The 21,173-nt window shown below is 38.1% G+C and overlaps 2 protein-coding genes across 11 annotated transcripts; both read right to left on the bottom strand.

Moving 5' to 3' along the window:
• Positions 1-963: 963 nt before the first annotated feature.
• LOC138357104 (isoaspartyl peptidase/L-asparaginase) lies at positions 964-12,098 on the bottom strand. Of its 9 annotated transcripts, none has more exons than XM_069313672.1 (8): positions 11,962-12,098; positions 8,149-9,534; positions 6,970-7,051; positions 5,412-5,576; positions 4,323-4,464; positions 3,676-3,835; positions 2,876-2,960; positions 964-1,223 (listed from the first exon to the last, which is right to left on the bottom strand). In XM_069313672.1, the coding sequence occupies exons 2-8, from the start codon at positions 8,269-8,271 to the stop codon at positions 1,009-1,011; spliced, it is 972 nt and encodes a 323-aa protein (XP_069169773.1). In that variant the 5' UTR covers positions 8,272-9,534; positions 11,962-12,098; the 3' UTR covers positions 964-1,008. The 9 variants fall into 9 exon arrangements, with proteins under 9 accessions (XP_069169773.1, XP_069169776.1, XP_069169774.1 ...); XM_069313675.1 differs by having other exon boundaries at positions 8,149-8,313; positions 11,962-12,093; XM_069313673.1 differs by having other exon boundaries at positions 8,149-8,345; positions 11,962-12,082.
• Positions 12,099-14,419: 2,321 nt separating this feature from the next.
• Positions 14,420-20,923, bottom strand: LOC138357103 (probable serine hydrolase). Of its 2 annotated transcripts, none has more exons than XM_069313669.1 (4): positions 20,628-20,923; positions 18,251-18,396; positions 16,932-17,161; positions 14,420-15,672 (listed from the first exon to the last, which is right to left on the bottom strand). In XM_069313669.1, exons 1-4 carry the CDS (start codon positions 20,705-20,707, stop codon positions 15,070-15,072), a joined length of 1,059 nt encoding a protein of 352 aa, XP_069169770.1. In that variant the 5' UTR covers positions 20,708-20,923; the 3' UTR covers positions 14,420-15,069. The 2 variants fall into 2 exon arrangements, with proteins under 2 accessions (XP_069169770.1, XP_069169771.1); XM_069313670.1 differs by lacking the exon at positions 20,628-20,923 and adding an exon at positions 20,485-20,621.
• Positions 20,924-21,173: the final 250 nt, after the last annotated feature.

The following is a 21,173-nucleotide window of genomic DNA, read 5'->3' as shown; positions in this document are numbered from 1 at the left end:
GATGGGGTTCGGGGAGTTCTACTACCCAAGCCCGGCCGTGAGAGGAGCTTGGTCCACAAGGCTGTTGCTTGGAGTGGCCTGCAGGCCCACATATCCACTACAGCCCATAACCTTTCTAGTTGGCTTCCTCGTCACGAGGGTATTAACAGCCTAAGCTACTCTATCTTTTTTAGATGCATTTCACTACCTCAATAAACTTACTTGAACTGGGTTTCCTCAGTTTTGGATAAATCTCTTATAGTCCTCCATGCATTCCTCACTTTGCTGAAGGAGCCAGATTCTAGTCCTGGCTCCTGCTAGGTCAGTGTGGGTCTCAAGAGGCTGGACACAACACACAGACTTGGTGTCATCAGTATGTCAGCACCGGCAAGCTTCACATACCCTACCAGAAAAGTGGCTGTCATTAAACTCTTGTCTTAGATTTCAAGACAGCCATAAGAAAATATGCAGCTCCATAAACTCTAATTAGTAAATTACAGTACAATGGACTCTACAGGAAGGTGTCAAGCTCTTCTGAAGCATATTCACGGTTCTATTAAAGTTGCAAACCCAACATGGTGGAAATGAGAAGCACCTTCCCTGAAATACTTCAAGGTTGGCAGCTATACAAAATAGCTATGGATTGCTTTTGAGTGTTACTAAAAAGACATCGCTGTTGGGAGTCCATTCAACACAGTTTTACACCATAGACTCTACAGGAATAGTTGTGCTATGATTACTATTATTATTGAAAGTTACTAAAATACTGTCATTTTCTCAGCATATAATGAGAAGTAGGTTAAGAGGACATGGTACCTAATAATAGAACATAAGTTTGTTAGGTCTAGTTAGTGTTTGAGGCTTTTATAACATTGGTGCTGTACCAGGAGTACTAACTACTGTGTGATTAACCTTCAGTAGTACGAACAGTAGAGACACAAAATGCCATAGAAAGGAATTAGTTTTTAAATACAAATTACCATAAACCTTTCAGTGTTAAATCATTTATTTAGAATTTGCTATTTAAGTTCATTTTTGCTGTTGTAGGTCCTCAATGATGTGCTGGCCAGGATGGATGCCATAGTGAAGTTTGCCTGCCTGCACATAAGCCCAAGGCATACGTGGCGTTGAGAAGTGTTTCCCAACTTCTCCCTTACAGGACACTGCTACGGCTCCTCCAAAACCTTTTACACGTGACTCCATGTAGGCAAGGCCACGTTGGATGGAAGATTTAACATTCTGACCTGAAACAATAGAGATTTGGTTCATATATTACAATATTTCATTTGCATCATAATATTTCCTCTTTTTTTTCCCATCCTATCCTACTGCTCGTACTTTCCCCGAGCATTATAAGTACTGTACCATATCACTTCAGGTCAAGCTCGGCCAAGCTGTTATTGTCCCAAAAATCCCATTCGCCAAATAAAATGTAATACACTGTATGCAGCAAGTATTAACCTTTAAATCACTCTGCAATATTTTGTATCCATATTTTGTCTCCCTAAGGCAGAAAAATACAAATTGAATGTAATGAAATGCCTCTTTCTGGTAGGTCTAAGGTTGCTAGCCACCTGAGTCCAGGGAGACACTCAGGACCCACCACGAGAGACATTTCATTACATTCAACACTGGTTTTCTAGGAGATCTCCATAGTGGCTCCCTGTTGCTATCTCACCACAGAAATAAAAAATCTTAAGAGAAACTCACCAGGGAAAAAGGAGAGCAGACGACTTAAGAACCCCCCAAAGAAGGTGGGGAGGAAGAAGAGATACAATGACAGGTAATCCTACCGAAGGCCACACAAGCCTGGTGTGGCCCCAGCATATTAATAAGGAAACAAGCTGCCAAAACCCAAGCCCAAAAATCGGCCAAGACATATTATATTAGCAAGGACATCGGACAATGGCGAAACTTCTGCACACCATTGGTCCGAAAGGTAGACCACAATCTGGCTAAACTTGATGACATCATGAAAGACCTAAGACAAGTGGGCCTTGGAACAATGAGACATTGACACCTGATCGGTGAAAAACACAACACACTGAGCAGCATGTAAATAATGACACGGCAGCAGCAACCTATACATAAAAAAAAAAAAAAAAAATGACTCCAGCAGGACAAACAAAAAGGCACCAACCAAAGACTCCTCTAGAAGCCAGTCATTTCATTTCTGGCCAGAAAAGGAGAATGTTGCAGACAAAAAACTGCTTACCAGATCAAATGCAACAAAACCTTATGCTTCCAGAAGAGAGCATGAAGCTCCCTGACCCGATGCCCAAAAGCATGACCCAACAAAGATGGGGCCAATCATAAAAAAAAAATTACGGTCTAAAGGAGTAGTAGTCAAGAAATCAAGCTCGAACCTCGACAAGGCAAACATATGAACCTGTGTGGACTGGAAAAAGCCCAGCAGAAGGTACCATAGACTAAGCTAGGATGAAAGGCACTCATGGACCCTCCTCGGACTCACTCCCAGTCCAGAGGCCCCACTGGAAAGCAAAGACCTCGGAGCAGAGCTAGAATCCACGCCACATGCCCGAGATAGAAGTAAGAACAGGATAAGATCTAAGCCTTATCCTTGTGTAAACAGAGAAACTGCCACACCTGAAGGCAATGGTTTCCAGATGGGAATGCTGACTCAATTGTCTTTGTCACCAACAAGAAAGGGGCAACCCATAAGCTGGAACCCCATCCCACAAACCTTCCACTGTCTCTCTAGCACTAATATGACTTGACAGGAACATTCTGAAAGTTCTCTGCTACTCAGTTGTAGAATGTCAATCTTACCCCCCACACTGTACCAGATAATAACCAGATTTCAGCAGGTTCCTGCATTAAGGAGCAATTAAGTGGGATTACTTGGAAGTACAGTAGTACAATATTCTCAACAAACCATTAGTCATTAAGGAAGTGATGTGATGGGCAAGACAAATCTTCAAGATGGCTTCACCATGCCCAGTGGTGGACACTGCTCCAACCTGAGGAAACGTTAAATTTGTACAGTATTAATACATCATCTTACACATTTAAAGATCACATGTTGAATATAATAAATGCCCCTACCAGAAACTTATATAAATACACCAGAAATAATTGCTGAAATATTTTATCAAATTTTAGTAAATATGATAAACTCATTTCTGAACAGGCCACTTGAAAACTCCCTAAATTAAGTTGACTGCTAGTCCAGCAAGATAGGATCATGATGGTCAGGATTGGGTGACATTCTACACCGCTTCAACGGGGACAATACTTCCCAAAGTAACCACAAAGTTTACTCTTGAAGATTCAAAAGCCTTTCCGAGTCCATTTAAACAGTTGACATGGCATGAGTCCTTAAATAATGGGTGGACAAAAAATCTAAAATTCTATAACGACCATGTGGGTTAAATGGCGATTGGGAAAGATGGCTAAGGAAGAAAGCCTTACCAAGCTTTGGAAAGGAGGACTAGAGAGATATTGCGACACACTTCTCAACAGACACACTTGAAAAGATTCCTGTTGTGCTATTGCAGAATGTCACCTTGCTCTGACTGCCATGATTCTGTCCACAGGACCAGCAATCTTACTTTAGGAAGAATCTGGATGGAACAGCTCAGAAATTAATACATGATTACTAATAAGTAATTTTGTTAAATTCTTACAAAATAATTCTAGTACAGGAAAATAATAGTGGTTACAGTTTCAACACACCTGATCATCAGCATACCCGCCTGCTCCCACAACTGGAGAATCACCAACTCGGCCTGGCATTTTAGCAGTGATCCCTCCTGTTGATGTTGCACAGGCTGTGTGGCCATCCTTGTCTACCACAGCACATCCAACAGTATCATGTCCACTTGCTTTTGATTGACTGCATTGTAATATAAACATTGTAACCCAAATGCACCATACAGTAGTACTTTTAAATACACAGAAAAGTATTATTTTAAACTTTGGTACCCTTGCTACTTGATAAGTAAAATGGATTTTAGTACTGTATATCACCATACAACTTTGTGATAGATATGCAATGTTTTTTACCTTATCTCCAAATCTACAAAGCTACTTTGCATATTAATCAAAGACATGAACTTGCCTTTTAATCTTCAGTCATACCGCTGCCCTTTAGAAAAAAAAAATCAGCACTGAATGCAATGTAACGCCTCTTTCTGGCAAATCCTCAATTTGCTAGCCAACTAGGTAGTTCGACACACGTCACACTAGGCCCTTGGGAGTCACTAAAAGCACAATGGAGCAACCTGTCCTCCTAATAGGATATCACATTTGACGCATACTCTAAGGTTAAAAATTATCGTACTAGAAAATGGTAGGAAAAAAGTTCCTTTTTTTTCACTTACTCTGTTTTATTGAAGAGGTGGTACACAGTGCTAGAATATTTCTTGTATTCTGCCAACTCCTGTCTTGCATAAGAAGTTATTAGACTATCTGGATCCAATTGAGGAATACCATGAGCTGCAGCGAATGTGTTTGCTCCTTCTCCTGAAAATGGGTTAATCACAAATTAAAATAATTGTTTTAAATTAAATACTTAACAGCTGAAACAAATCAAGAATTAAATGTACACTAATGACAAGAACCCCCAAATGATGAAGCTGGGTTACAACTAACCCCCCACCCCCCCTCCCCAACTAACCTGGTAAATATGATCTGAGTTTTGTCAATTTGTTCGTCACTAAACACTTCTCAAGATCTGTTTGCTTTTGCGACCTCCTTTCTCAGTTTTTTGTCATTCTCAATGTGTGTTGATCCCTGATCCCCACATGCTCCCTGACTCTATGAGAGGAAGAAATTCTCGTACTTGCACAGAGCATGTCAAAGGTGCCTGGTGGGTCAGGTTAAGATCTGGAGTGCCATGCCTAAGCAATAGGAAAGGCAACTGTAGGTCCCTCAGAAATGCCTTCAAGAGTGAAACAAATTTGGTAAAACCTTCTTGGTATTAGTTCCACGCTCCCATTTGAGAAATTACATAAGCACTTCCTTAAGTTTACGAGATTAACTGTAAACATTCTGGCCAGGGCCAGGATTCATCAAATATTTACACATCACTTATGAAACCAGGTTACATCTTTCCTCACTCATGGAAGATTTATTTACATTTAATAAACAGCTTACAAACTTTGAAACTTCCTAATATAACGTTACACTATTATTGTTCCAAACAATCTCGTAGTGCTTCGGCACTCAAATTGTTTGATAAATGTAAACAAAGCCGCCACGATTAAGTAAAGATGTACAGGTATCAATAAAGTATGACAGTAAATCTGAAAAGACATTCTTATTCTTAAATTATCCTTTGGAATCAATTACAACAGAAAAACAAGAGTCAAATAGTAAGGTATCATCCAAATGGAAACAATTGATAAGCAGATTTAAAGCTAAAATGGTTACAACTCGGTATAGAAAACAGCAATCTTTAAGGGACTTACCAACAAGCATAACATGAGGGGTTTTGTCCATGACCAAGCGAGCAACTTTGATAGGATTTAGAATATTATGAATTGCACAGACAGCTCCACCTTTCATTTGTGTCCCATCCATTATCATGGCATCCATCTCGACTTGTTCATCAAAGGTTAATACCGATCCAGTTCCTGTAAAGAGAGAAAAATATGTAAATTTACTAAGTATCTTCATTTGGCAGTGTGCAGTATAGCATTAGAAAAATTGTAAATGCTCTTTAATTAAAATCTTGGGAATCAGACATCAACCTAAGACTGAGAAAAAGCCTAGCTGTAAAGATCGCCACAACAAGCCAAGCAACTGCTTGATTGAAATTCATAAACAAGGCAAACAATATTTGCCATGAGGTAAATACTGCTAATTGTGATGCACTAGACTGCCACCAGATGCAGGGCCAGTTTACTCAGGGTCTTGGCCAGTTTGTCACCTCACTTACAAGCTGCCCAAATACACTCACCCCACAGGAAACGGTGGGAACAGAGAGCACAGACAGCCTACCAGAAAACAATGTTTCAACACATTTACTGCCTGAATTCTGGAAGGGTTCCTTTAGTACATACCGAAGCTTATTCACAACAGTGCCTAGGCATAGGAGGCCAGCTTTTCTGAATAGGAAAATTCAAAACAAAAAAAGGTCACTAGGACTTGCCTGTGGAAGAAGATGGTAGAAGAGGGTCCAGAGCAGAAGATCATCAGGTAAGTGCTAACTGGCCAAGTGAAACACAAGCATGGCGAGGCCGAGAGACATTCAGTAAGTAGTGAATGGACAACACCCCATTCGCCAGCCAAAAGCTCTGATTTTGGATATCACCTGCAGACAATTTGGCAAAGAAAGCCATTATGCAACTCCTGAGAGCATGGATAAACAACTGAACCAGACAACCTTGCAGATGACCTAGTAGAGCTTCAACTTCAAAAAAGTGATGAGAGACAAGGTTAACAAATAAGGCCTTAACTTGAACAGCGCAAGTAGCGTACAAATAGCCTTCCGGCAGTGATTCCAGGCTGAACGAATATGACTCATTAATATTGGTTACAAAAATATTCCCAGCTGCACTGGAAAAAAAAGATTGATGACCTGCCCTGGTTATCCATAGACCTGACCTGGCACCAAGAGGTTTCTTGCCTTAGGAAGCAAATGAGTGGCATAGATCAGAAAACAGTCATCTATTATCCTTGTTCAAAATACCCCAAGATATGCAACTTCACATAATAATCCTTATTAGAATTTAACAATCAATCAAATGCCTCTGCAAGACCATCTTTAATAACTGTGGCAAATACTGTTTACAAAATGTCTAGTTCTGTCTTCATATCTACAGCATCAGTTTTACTCTTCCAACCAGGGTGGAGTCAATTCATAAAAGGATTATGATATATACAATCAGGGGGGTAGAAATAGCCTAAGCTACTCTATCCCTTTGAGATGTATTTCTTGCTTATCTCAATAAACATACTTGAACTTGAACTAGATATATACAATTATACATTAATCATTAATTCTTGTACAGTATATAATCTCACCAGCATTAAATGTAGGACAATCTTCCAAACACACAATGGCAGCTTCAGCAGCATCCACGGCAGATTTTCCTGCCTCAAGTACCTGTAGCAAATTACTAAACATTAGGACACTATTTACAAACAATTTACCCATTTCTACTGTACTCTAAAGGTTCAATATTTTAATATTCATCTAACAATATCTTACATTAAGTTCTGGAACACAAATTATGCATTGAATGTATTAAACAGCCCTTTTCTGATTGGATCTCAGTAGCTCTCCAAGCTGAAGTGCTGGTATTGCTTGCAAAGCCTTAGCCAATCACACCAGGCCTCCGAGACCCCACCATATTTTACCGAAAGAGAGGACCAGAATCAGGATACTGTAGTTCTATGAGGGAGAGAGAGCTTTGTGATCAGAGATTAACTCAAACCAAAGAAAACCCAGCAGGAAAGATAGACGCAACAAAATAAGCAACCACTAAGCCAGAAGCAGACAAGAGGCCCAACAGTGACTACAGATGAGTGAGGGGGGGGGGGGGGGGGCAGGCAGACTGAGACATGGTACTGTATAAGGTGACTTATACTATTGTGTGATGGTAGTCAGACTTAAGACAGTCAGGGTATTTACTTGCAGCAACAATCATTTGCCTGTTTACCTAGGGGTGCTTAATTTCTTTCAGGCAGTCACTTTTTTTTAACAAAAACAATTCTTTTGACTATGTTGTGTAGTTGTCTACAACCACACAATATGGTTTGTTTGCTTGGGAGTACCTAGAGCATAGGTTCGAATCCTCTCAAACGCCTCCTAATTTTCTCATTGATACATCACGTTAATATTTCTTTATGCAGTCTCTTTCTTTTTTATGTTTATGCTTTTTGGTTGGTTTTCCATTTTGTGGTTAATCTCTAATTACCTGTTCTTTTAGCTTCATAGTGAACCAAATTCTCGAACAGTATTGGCTTCCTGTAAGCACTGAATGGATCTCAGAGATTTGGCAAGTGCTTGGTGGAACCAGTTAAGCTCAGGGAGCCAATGAGGGGTACTGCTCAAGAAAGAGTTTAAACTAAAGCACTTTACTATACTGTATTACTGTTATAACCACAAGTATTATTTATAGCATTATTATTTTGTGTCTCATGGCCATGCAATGGTCATGGAAAATATAACAAAAATCAATAACAATTGATTATGCTTACCGTGTAACCTTGACGAGCTGCATCCTTCACACCATCAATGCTGTCTTTCCATAACTCTTCTGGTATTGCCCAAGCTCCTCCATGAACGACCACCACTGGCTCCGCCATAACGATTTTGTTCATCCCTTCTCTTGTTGGTCAATTACTAATACAGCTTGTACAGAACTGTACTTTTATTTTGTCAAATAAAATTGTATCTGATTTCAACAGGTTTATTATACAATACATTTTTCATCAAAAATTTAAATATCAAAGTAAACAAATAACCAGTTCTTAATTTTCCATTATTGCCATCGAGAGGTTAATGAACCCATGTGAAATTTAAAATACCACAGATGTATGGTAGTACTGAGGGCTTTCCTTTTTACAGAACAGTACAGTACTGTACTTTAAATTCTCGTGCTTCCTCAGTGAGTATGCATCTTGCTTCTCCAATTTCTATTACAGCTGGATGTGGATTAACACGTGATTTTATTTATTAGAGGATACAGGAGACTAATGAATGGAAGAGTAGTGCTACCACAAAGTGGCGGTCGATATACAGTACTGCAGTTGGTTAGAGGGTCTTCAGGTATTTAGAGCAATTCTTGCCAGTACAGTACTGTATTTGAGTTGCTGAGAATCATTATTTTAGGGTTCATGTGTGTGTCATTTCAAGCAGTTTACCATGGGACTAACCGAGGTATGCTCTCCACCGAGCTCTAATTATTAGAGAAACAAAACAATTTGGATAATGTCCTTCTGGGACTCAAAGTTGCTCAGTGACTTAGGGAACCAAAGCCAAAACTTAGCAGAGCTACCAAAGGTGCTACTAAGAAAGGCCATTTCATTAAACTCAAAACATTAATTTTTGTTCAACCTAAGTTGCAGGAAGATATTTAGTCATAAAAACACATTTTCTATTTTTATTATTGATGTTTGCATACAAATAAAAGTATCACAGCAATTATTTTAACATTTTTTAACATTCCTATTTTCAAAAACCTATACAGTATTGTAATTTTAAAAATTGTCTACATATTAGTAAACACTTCACAGCATATTTATTTTACATATTATTATTACATCATTACATCTAAGGACTTTTCAAAATTATTAAATTATGTCTTGACCTGCAATCAATTTGATCATGCAAAAAACTTATAAAAAGCATGATTAACCACAGACAACACAAAATTTATATACAATACTGTTCACAGCCCAGGTGAAGCCAAGCAAAAATAGTTCTCAATTTTAATTGTCAATTTTTAAGCATGTAGCAGAAATATCCACCCCAGGCAAGGCATTACTACTACTACTGCAACTACAATCAATAAAAGTCGTAATGCTTCGTCTGGAATCTTGGCAAGAGTTCTCGTATTTACATTGCAGGAGAGTAGGTTTCACCTGAAATAAGAGAGAAAACATTTGCCTCGCCATTATTGTAATAAATGATATAAGTTACCTATCTTGAGGTTATCTTGAGATGATTTCGGGGCTTTAGTGTCCCCGCGGCCCGGTCCTCGACAAGGCCTCCACCCCCAGAAAGCAGCCCGTGACAGCTGACTAACACCCAGGTACCTATTTTACTGCTAGGTAACAGGGGCATAGGGTGAAAGAAACTCTGCCCATTGTTTCTCGCCGGCGCCCGGGATCAAACCCGGGACCACAGGATCACAAGTCGAGCGTGCTGTCCGCTCGGCCGACCAGCTCCCGTAATCAGCCGACCGGGGTACCTCAGTAATCCTAATGTAGGTTCCCCCTAGCAGTGGTTAAATCAATAATTAAAACAAGGAAAGCAAAAGGTCATCATAAACGGAAATTAATCTGACTGGTTACCTAGCAGTAAAATAGGTACCTGGGTGTAAGTCAGCTGTCACGGGCTGCTTCCTGGAGGTGGAGGCCTGGTCGAGGACAGGGCCGCGGGGACACTAAAGCCCCGAAATCATCTCAAGATAACCTCAAGATAACCCCTATTCCTACAACTGACCTTCCCAAGGATGCAACTCACATTTGCCTAACTCCCGAGTCCTGGTACAGTCAAGTTCGTTCTTGACACAATCGTGAATTTCGGTTTCAGTTCCGGGTGGGACAGAAATGATTTTGTGCATTTCCTATCACCTAATGCACCTGTTCATCTAGCAATAGATAGGTACCCAGGAGTAAGTCAGCTTGTTGTGGGGGTTGTATCCTGGAGATGCTCAGTAATTTAACCTTGATGGGGACCAATAATAATATATACCCAGTATACGCTGATTTCCTGTCCCCCCAACATTGAATTATTATAAATTATTATATGTTTATTTACTGTTAGGTGAACACAGGCATGAAGTGAAAGGAAAATGTCCAAACATATCCATCTTGCACAATAATTTAGTCCAGGACATTTTGGTTGCAAACTGACTGTACAGATAAATGCACTATAGTACAGACTTCTATGGTAACCTAGAGAACCCTACCCAGCTTACACTTGACCTGACAGGGGCCCCGACAGCTGAGTGGACAGCACTCAGGATTCGTAGTTCTGTGGCCTGGGGATCGATCCCCAACGATGGCGGAAACAAATGGGTAGAGCTTCTTTCACCCTGATGCCCCTGTTACCTAGCAGTAAATAGGTACCTAGGAGTTAGACAGCTGCTATGGGCTGCTTCCTGGGGGGATTGTGTGCATTTGGGAGAACAAAAAAAAAAAAAAAAAGAGTTTATTGACAGTTGAGAGGCGGGCCGAAAGAGCTAGAACTCAACCCCCGCAAGCACAACTAGGTGAGCGACTAGGTGAACACAGGTCGATTGAGCAGAAGCATAAACAAACTGCCTTGAAATATATTTTATGTCACACATTATACATGCAATTTTTTTTTTTTTTGTTACATAAGGTTAGATTAGGGTAGGTTGGGTTACATTAGATGAGTTTAAAAAGAGTAGTGATGATATAAATGGGTAAAACCTTTGGTAGCTCTTGACCTCATTCCGCTCTCTATCGATACAATATCACTTAACAATGTAATATTAAATAATGTGTATAGTCTGACCACTGAGACCAATATAGCGGTATCAACCTTAAAATAAATAATTAAATAATTTGTCACTAACACTTCTCACTACTTATCGTGCAGTGCACGTATATATAGATACAAATATTATTATGGCATACCAAGACTTGTGTTAAGTCCTCTGTATCATGTCCAGCTCTGCCTGGGTCTGTTGGATCTTCCTGTGGAGCCGCTCCCGGCGCCTCTTGAGCCACTCTACCCTCCAGCTCTTGAGCTTGTAGCCACAGAACACCCCCAGGGAGAAGGTGGCCCCCAGGACCAGCACCACCACCACCGTCGGCCCCGTCACCTCCCGTCTACCCATACTTCCTCACACAAACCCAAGAAGGTTTCACAAGAACCTAAAAGTTATGGGTTGTGTTTGTGGGGTTGGTAATGTGAGTCCCGTGTCACAGAATGGAAAAATGACAACATCTGCACATTCCTGAGACACAGAGTATAGAGTTAGTAATTGTTACAAGAAGGCGTCAAGCCGGGGAGACTGTGTAGCCGCAGATAATACAGATTTACCCCAGAGGAGGAGGGCAAGAGTGGCCAGATGCTGCCTCCCGTCAAGGAGAACGGGAACCATAAATAAAAATAAATAAATGTTTATTCAGGTAAGGTACATACATACAAGAGATTTTTACAAAAACTGAGCGATTTATAGATAGAGCTAGTACATACAATGCCTAAAGCCACTATTACCCAAAGTGTTTCGGGCAGGAAAGGTGTGCTTCTTGTCCCATGAGGTGGGACACTTCAAGACGGCCATGAAGAACCTTCCCATAAACTTCACATACCGTAAAGAAGAAGAAAGACGGGGCGATTCGCCCAAGCGATAGAAAAGTGGGCCGGAAAGTACTGAAGAAAGTTATTGAATAACGAGGATGGCGACGAGGACTGGCCACGAGTCGGGTGAGGTTCGGGTTCCGTTAAATTATCCAGTTCTACCTAACAACACGCTATTCAATATTTTAGTAAATCTCACTCCTAATATTGAGTTTCCGGAAGTAATACATCAAGTGGGAAAATTATTTACTATATTTGCACTATTGCTACCAAAAACTGCATTCTTAAATATAACAAACATATTCTTAAATAATTTGCTAAATATATTTATCAGTAAAAAACATCAAACTAAACAAGTACAGTACTACCTAATTAAATTTGTAAATAAATTTCCTAATTATGTCTATGTCATGTTTGAAACGCTGTCTATAGTGGCGCTATATTTATCTATAGTAATGGTTCAGTCCCTCCCGTACTACCTGGCCGAGATTAAAAGAGATCGGCTACGGAACTGACGGAAAAGAACGGACCAGCCCGGGATTATTAATTACATAGTAATTTATTATAATTATTTTATTCATAAGAATGCACAAAGCACAAAAAGTACACAAGTATACTTTTACACACAAAAAGCATTAGAGGAAGGAACAATTGTAGGAGCAAGAGTTACATATATAAATGAAGCTACTAATATGCATAGCGTTTCTGGCAAAACTTGTAATAATTTAGATAAATTATTTATTTATTTATTTATTTATTTATATACAAGAAGGTACATTGGGTTTATGAGAGTACACAGCATTGATGTTTTTGCATTCTTGTAAAGCCACTAACACGTATTGCGTTTCAGGCAAGTATATTTAACGATAAAGTATTTTATGGCACACTGTATAGATTTAACCGTGTAATGGTGTATATATTTAACGATATGAAGGGGTAAACACTTTACTTCACTAGTTTTAGTTTAGTTCATTTATTATGCACCCCATACCCATCTTGTGGGCGGTAGTGGAAAGGGTTACAGAGGCACATAATGGGCTCAGGGACTGAACCCCACAATTCATTTAGCTAAGCAAGTTACAAAGCTACACTAAAAGAGACGTTAGTTAACATTAGTGAGAATGTTCAATATATATAACAAATGTTATACAATATAATGGTGATACTTAATGACGACAAAGACTATTACATCATTATCGTGGAATTATCATTATGTAATCTGTTGTTCTACCTACAGTACAGTATTTTTGTTAACATTATTAACATTAGGGTAAATACAAAAGTGAAATTTAGTAAAGCTACAAGAACACAACAAAACAGAGTAACTTATACAAATTTACCTCATGGGGACTGGAAGTTGGTGGCTTGTTAAATGCCCCACCCTATTTCTCCTAAGAAGTATTCAAATTGGATCTTGAACTTCTGTACTGTAATGTCTTGGCATTTATGACTTAGGCGAGTAGGTGGTTCCATGGATTTATAAGTGCATACCATTGGTTGAAAGAGACCGTTACAAACTACTGTATACATAATGTCAGTTGCTTTCAACCAACGGTGCCCATAGAGCCTATGGGTGAAAAGCATCTATTTTTTCTCCTAACATTGTGGCTTGTTGAGCTTGAAGCTGTTGCCCCTTTATGGGTTACATGTGACCTTTTAAAGAAATGGTTTGGGTTAACATCCACCGTTTTGTTTAGTTCTTTAAGTTTTTATGAGATCAGTCTTGTCATTTGTTTACAGTGAATTTTTCATTGGCTTTTGCTTGTCTTTTTTTTTGTTGCACATGTCTTGCTTCACACCTGTGCCTCAATAGAATCCTTGGTGAATCAGATACCTGTGATATTGTTCGTCTTATGTGCTTTTGTTCTCGTATTGGCATCCTTAATGATATTTAGCACCTTTTGAATATCCCACACATATTTGATGGGGTTACATAGCCTCCCCAACTTGGTGCCTTCTTTTGATAATTACCTGTACTTGTCTTTTTTTCCTTTTTGGTGGCTGCTATCATGGCGAAGGTGATCACATAGCCCCTGCTTTCTGCAGGTTTTGGCCTCTGGCCTCCAGAAGGCTCTGGTGTGATTGTAAGAGCCACGAGTTAACCAGAGCAGCTAGCAACAGCAAGCCACCTCGGACCCACCGGACAGAAGCATGTCATTACATCCAAACCTGTTTTTTTACCTTTCACATTTTAACCAGTATATAGTTTCTGTATGTCATAGCTAAGTCAGCATAGGCATTTTATTGACAATGTTTCAAAGGTTTATTAAAAAGTGTATGCCACATTAAGGAATTTTAAATATCTGGAGAAATGTCTTCACAACCACCCCTCAAGGAAGACTAGGGATGCACCCAGGTTCTGTATAAGGAAGATGAGCCAGAACAGCACCAAATACACTGTCCTAAAGATGAAGGTTCTGAAAGCTTGTAACAGTCCATAGCTGTGAAGGTATGATCTAAAAGTCTTCAGATGGTTAAAAAATCCTTAGTTTTTTTATTATAAAATAACCACCATTTATATTAATAACATTTCGGAGAAAGAGGATGGGAGGCGAGTCAATTTCGAGCTGACCCTTCACTCCCTCTGGCTACTTATGAGGATGTATAATCTCATTCATAAAATTATATTTTCAATGTTACAGACAAATGAGTTTACATCATATTTAATGTACAGTACTAAATTATTTGTAAGAATATGTACACAGAAAGCATTAGAGGAAGAGACAATTGTAGGAGCAAGAATTACACATATAATGAAGCCATTAATATACATAGCATTTCTAGCAAAACTTAAAATAAAAATAATAATAACAAGTTATTTTTATTTATTTATTTTTACAGTATATATATATATATATATATATATATATATATATATATATATATATATATATATATATACAAGAAGGTACATTGGGTTTAGGGGAGTACATAACATTGATGTTTTTACATTCTTGTAAAATCACTAACACACACAGCGTTTCGGACAGGTATATTTAACGGTAAAATAAAAGATAACGTTTTTCCTGTAAATTACTACAGTAACACTAATTTATAATCCTCTTCATATACAAAATACCATTACATTTCTGCTTAATACACTACATATATTTATTGGATCATAATTTATCTTGAAAAAAATCACAAAGAATAGGAGCAACAACTTCTGGATTGTTTAAATGAACATGGTGAGTGCCCTCTACACTCTTAAATATATATTTATTTGCTTTCTTTTCATAGATACTAATTATTTCATCATATAACTCTTTACTCTCATACCAAGGTCCAGTTGAAGCCTTAATAATCAGCAATTCACATTGCAATTTATTTGCAAATGCCTTTTGTTGTTCAAAAGATGTTCCATAAATACTTCCTGATTTTAATCTTGGATCATAGTTAAAAGAGTAAAGACCATTTGTATGTTTTATTGAGCCTCTTTTAAGTAAAACTTTAGCAGCTTCTTCAGTTAAAGATAACCCATATGACTTTACCATCTTGTCTACCAAATCATTATATTCATAACACTGAGGATCTCTGCCAATCTTGGTCTCTGCTTCTATGAGTTCTCCAATACCTTGAGCAGTTTTCAGTGGCTGAACATCTGGATCAGTTGAAACAGGCTTGATGAGATCAATCATTACGACTTTTTTAACTTTCTCTGGAAAAGCTCCTGCATACAACATTGAGGCAGCACCACCCATGCTATGCCCTAATAAGTTCACCTGAAAATTAAAGTGAAAGATACAGATATGCCTGACTGAATACTACAAAAGATTTAAAATCATACTGTAAATTCTTTCTGAACAAGAGCGTGAAATCAGATACTCAAATTATTTTTTAACACCCGTTCCTAGTGAATGTTTGGGATGGGTCACATATGCATTATTTGCCGGGTGTAAGTGAGAGCAAAACACCATTATTACAAGGGAGAGAGCTGGTCTGGCTAAACATGAATTGTCTCGGGCTACTTAGCTCTTGCTATGGTGAGTGACACCTCTCGTTAATCGTATGTTTATCCAATGTCTCCCCCTTCTCTTGTGCCTCACCTCCTAGATGAACCAAGTTGTCAAACAAAAGTTTTTCCTCTAACTCCAGGCAAATATTTATTTGCATATTTGAGTTTGAGTGTTTGAGCATATTTGGATTAAATTTTGGCATTATGCTTCCTACCTAACAGTACAGTGCAGTACAGTACTGTAATTTAGTACTATACACATGGAAAATGCCTTTTATTGAATGAGTGGAAAATTCAAGTGATAAATATAATGCGCACCCATTTCTAGTGGTTATCAGTAACTTCCTGAGCTAAGTGTTGGTCTACACAAGCCTTAGGCAGATGCACCAATTCTCTGAGATCCACTCTTGCCTACCAGAAACCAAAACCAATGATGCAAGGGGAGCTTGTGGATCAGAGATTAACCCAAAACCGAGAAAAAAAACAATGTTAAAAATGTAACAAATCCTCTCTTTCGGGATCCGTTTTTTCACTATCTTTCTGGTGCCTTGTTTCTCAGTTAGGGTGACCTAGCATCCCCTGCTCCTTGCATCTTTTTAAGGGGGCCAATGTTTGGCTACTGTTTGCTGGTAGGCTACTAGTGACTCATAAGGACCTAGGGTAACTTGAATTGGGTGAAGTTAACCAAGTGGGCAGCAACAGGGAACCACTTCAGAGTCCTCCCAGATTGGCAAAAATGTTATCCATTATTTATAGGGATCCATTGTATATACCAGTAAGTCTAGATTTTTTAGGGGTAAATTAACTTGAAAAGTTAGTTGTTATGGTTAGTTGATTTACTGAAGAGAAAACAGTGATATAGAAATATTTTTCCTTCACTGCTTTTTAGTATATTTTTAAGGGCTTATACTGCATTTAAATGTGTACAATACATAGTATAACTGTCATTATACAGTAATTTAAAATAAACTGCCAAAATCAATGAAAACTCTACTGTAAGCAATGATGTTTCTGATTACAACTCACCTCTTTCCACCCAAAATGCCGCACTGTCCGTTCAATGACAAGCAACAAGTCAACAAAGTGAGATGGAGACCCCATAGGTCTTGGCGATGAGAGTCCATGACCTGGAAAGTCTATAGCTATCAAGGAAATATCCTTGGGAAGTAGAGGAGCCAAACCATCCCAAGTCCCAGCATTGTCCATCCACCCATGAAGGCCAAGGATGGGAATCCCTCCCTCATTCCATACCTTACCTGAGAAAAATAAATTAAGATATTAGTTCCCCCAATTCACACAAGACAGGGGAGAAAGAAAATGTAAAAGCATGTGAAGGTACTGTATTATTATTAAGGATGGTAACTTGTAACGAATTTAAGCCCTATGTATTGAATAAATTTAAGAATGATTAGCAAAACACTATGCATTCTTATATGTACTTTTCTCATGGTTAAACTCACAACATTACACATGAAAAGCTCACAACATTTTGGTCCAGCCACATTAAAGTGACTATACATACTTTTCTTCATTGCATTTCTTATGATAATGCATCATAATATATAAGAAAAGATCAGAGTACTGTACTGTACAGTATATTTATAAAATAATATTCTAATAATATGAAATGCCAATTTCTGGGTGAGCCTTGGTAGCTCCCTGAAGCTACCAGGGCTTCTCTCAGAAAAACACTATCAACTCTTGTAAAAAAGAAAGCCTTAAAAAAAATCGACTAATACATGGAATGGTTGAGAGCCACAGGGTGGCTCTCACCCATGCCTCTCAACCATGGAATGGTTGAGAGCCACTGCAAGTCAGACATGACAGAACTGATCTCAATGAAACTTAAAACACTAAACAATTTGGAAAACATTGATCCAGACCACTTCTTTAAAAGGTCAAATGTAACAAATAAGGAGCAAGAAAACATGAGATGCTTTTTCCCCCATAGGGTCATAAACCCATAGAACTGTCTATCTGCAAAAACTGTAATTACCAAAACACTGCTACAATTCAAAATCTAGCTCGATAAAATCACCAAGAAAAATGGTGGGATCATTGATAAGTGGCCAGCTGGTTCAGGCCACTAAGAGAGATTGTATCCTTCAGGAAAATTCAAGTACTGTACTGTAAAGATGTACTTGTGGGATATATGAAGATGACATTGTGATTTTTTGTAACATCTGAAAGATATTTTTAAACTGCTGATATCCAGAGACCTGTAATTGTAAGAGATCAGTGACTGTCTGGAGACCTACAACTTTACCCTGAACTTGAAGTAGTGGTATGAATACAAAATCAAAGGCAGAAGCTGACATTAAACCATTTTTATTTGGAAAACTTACCAGCAATGTGACCAGATGGAATGGGAATTGTTATTTCCTTTGCCATTCTCAAATCAGAGGTCTTTATCAAGCCTGATGGGTATACCTGTTCTGTTTTTAGTGTTGTATGTAAACTTCTTCCAATTCCTTGAAGCATAACATTACTCCTGGAAAAAGAACTTTCCTTATATTGTTGAACGATCTAAGAAATAGTAACAAAAATCTTAAATTGTGCTAGAGTACATCAATTCATCTTTATATACAATAAATATTTATTTGAGTTTTGAGTAATCATGATTATAATCATAACTACTCTAATCATGAGAAGTGAAAATATATAGTAATTACAGTATTCGGTACAAACACCACTTATCCACTTGGCAGAAACTCCTAACTCAAATAGTACAACATCTTAACTCTGGACATATACAGTACTGTAAGCTTTAACATAAACAATATGAGACAAGAGAAGCATCAAAGGGGGAGGAGGGAACTTTGACAAGCTGCTAAATTTCTGTCCCCATTGTGGCTACTAGACAGATGGTAGCCCACAGGTAAATGCCATAATATCTAGAATAGTGATGGATGAGTTGGATGTTATACATGTCTTATATATGTACAGGTACAGGACCAAAATAATGTGATCCTTTTGTTCCAGTTAAGATCTTAGTCCCGAGCAACACAGATGTAGTACAGTACTTCGGCTACACATTCTTTAAAAGGTCAAATGTAACAAATAAGGAGCAAGAAAACATGAGATGCTTTTTCCCCCATAGGGTCATAAACCCATAGAACTGTCTATCTGCAAAAACTGTAATTGCCAAAACACTGCTACAATTCAAAATCTAGCTCGATTAGTGGGTGAGTACATTACTTGTACATTAATACAAGTGAGTACATTAATAGGTGAGTACATCTATTTATACAATGTCATTAAAATTAAAATTTAATAAGTACATTTTGTTGCCTGTTTTTTTTTTAGATTATAAACCTATAACATCATTCATTCAGCCTATCCCTACTGAATATTGAAATGAAGCCCAAAAACTACAAATTTAAAATTCACATTTTTATTACATTTTTGTTAAAAACAAATTCATTAAAAAAAAATCAATGTCTGCCATATACATACCTAATCAATGTATTTTCTGGAACCATTCATTATTAGATAAGGTTTAATTAGGCTATATTAGGTTAGATGAGATCATGTTAGGTTAGCTTAGGTCATGTTAGACCAGGTTAGGTTTAGCTGTGCACAGGTAGCAGACTTGCTACAATAAATCTTTTCTCCCTCACAATATAAAATTATTTGTTTTTTTAAGGAAATAACATAACAGTGGCGGAAGCATTAATCCCCTATATATATAGGGTTTCTGCTTCAGTAGGTGGTAACTAACCACCGCAGTTCTCAGTGCTGACAATAGGAATGGTCGAGGGCCACAGGGCGCGATACAACAGATTTTATCAAAACTTTTTAAATACTGAACAGTTTTGAAGATGTTGATCCTAACAATTTCTTCAAAAGGTCAGATGTAACACAAGGAGCAATGGTTTCAAGCTCAACAAGCCACAATGTACGACTGAAAACAGGAGATGCTTTTTTACCCACAGTGTGAAACCTATGAAACCACCTACCCACCAAAGCCATAAATGCCAAAACTCTGTTGAATTTTAAAATCTAGCTCAAAAAAAAAAGTCCGGAGCGCAAATGGGGGGATTTTTGACAAGCCACCAGGCTTCCTGTCCTCACTGAGGCCACTGGAGTGTTAGTGGCCCTCAGGTAAATTCAGGTAAATATAATGCCAGTTATACCATCCAACTTTACACTGCACCCAAATAACACAGTAAAGTAGGACTAAGAGTATATTATTCAAATGATTCACAATTTACTCTAGAGAAAACATTAAGCTACCTCTGATTAGACTGCTTTCCGAAGATTTGTGGGTCAATTACATTACATGTACAGTACTTTAGTAGAAATACAACTACAGTATTATACATACATAATAAGCATCAATACTGTAGCTGGAACATTCCCTCGAAATAATTCTTTAAACTAGGTCTGCAATAAGTTTTTATTATGCCACTTAAATAAGAAAAACAGTTTCTACACCTTTGGTCAAAGACTCGTTTAGAGTTTGTCTACCTTAATTTACCCGAGGGCCACCATCTCTCTCTAGTGGCCTCGCCGAGAACAGGAGGCCCGTGGCTTGTCAAAGGTGCACCCATTTATCTTAATGTTATGCCAGATTTACCTGCAGGTTCTTGAACCGAAGCAATATTTCTCTATTTTTAGCTCCGGCGGGTAGGAGGTTCCACGAGTTTATAAGCCTATGATCACATGTCACCCATAGGCCTCAAGAACAGCCCAATACCCACAGATCAACTCTCACATTACCTTAGCAAGAGCTTACTGCAGTGTGACAGTAAGGGAGCCGGTGGTGCCAGGAGATAGCCAGCCATACGCCTCATAACCATGACGAGGCTCTTAACAATGGTCAACTACACTCTTGAGACCTTCTCGGGGTCTCAATTGTATCTAAACTCGGGAGGTGTGCATCTGGAGGCACTGCAATATATGCAACTGAATTGTTGCACAATATTATTGAGATAATCATATTGCAGCAACAGTTTCTCAAGACGAATCTAATCAGCAAAAGCTCCTTGATTGTCATTATACCTCCTCACGCAATTTTCTCCAAGAAACTGATGGAGAGAATAATAATAATAATAAATAATAATAATAATAATAATAATAATAATAATAAATAATAATAATAATAATAATAACAATAATAATAATTATTATTATTATTATTATTATTATTATTATTATTATTATTATTATTATTATTATTATTATTATTATTATTATTATTGTTGTTATTATTATTATGAGGGGGTACCACCTCTGGTGCAATTATAGGGACCCACAGCCTCAAAG

This window comes from Procambarus clarkii, chromosome 76 (genome assembly GCF_040958095.1).
Source record: "Procambarus clarkii isolate CNS0578487 chromosome 76, FALCON_Pclarkii_2.0, whole genome shotgun sequence".
NCBI classification, from domain to species: domain Eukaryota; kingdom Metazoa; phylum Arthropoda; class Malacostraca; order Decapoda; family Cambaridae; genus Procambarus; species Procambarus clarkii.
The sequence above is the reverse complement of the archived record's forward strand: the minus strand, read 5'-3'. Positions and strand labels throughout refer to the sequence as shown.

Coding starts and splice junctions, on each gene's coding strand:
- LOC138357103 (XM_069313669.1), bottom strand. CDS start 20,707: ATGGTTATGAGGCGTATGGCTGGCTATCTCCTGGCACCACCGGCTCCC. Junction 17,162..18,250: donor TCCATCTGGTCACATTGCTG/GTAAGTTTTCCA, acceptor TATTTTTCTCAG/GTAAGGTATGGAATGAGGGA. Junction 15,673..16,931: donor GGCATTTTGGGTGGAAAGAG/GTGAGTTGTAAT, acceptor TTTAATTTTCAG/GTGAACTTATTAGGGCATAG.
- LOC138357104 (XM_069313672.1), bottom strand. CDS start 8,271: ATGAACAAAATCGTTATGGCGGAGCCAGTGGTGGTCGTTCATGGAGGA. Junction 2,961..3,675: donor GCGGGTATGCTGATGATCAG/GTGTGTTGAAAC, acceptor ACGTTTCCTCAG/GTTGGAGCAGTGTCCACCAC. Junction 1,224..2,875: donor CACTTCCTTAATGACTAATG/GTTTGTTGAGAA, acceptor CTATTGTTTCAG/GTCAGAATGTTAAATCTTCC.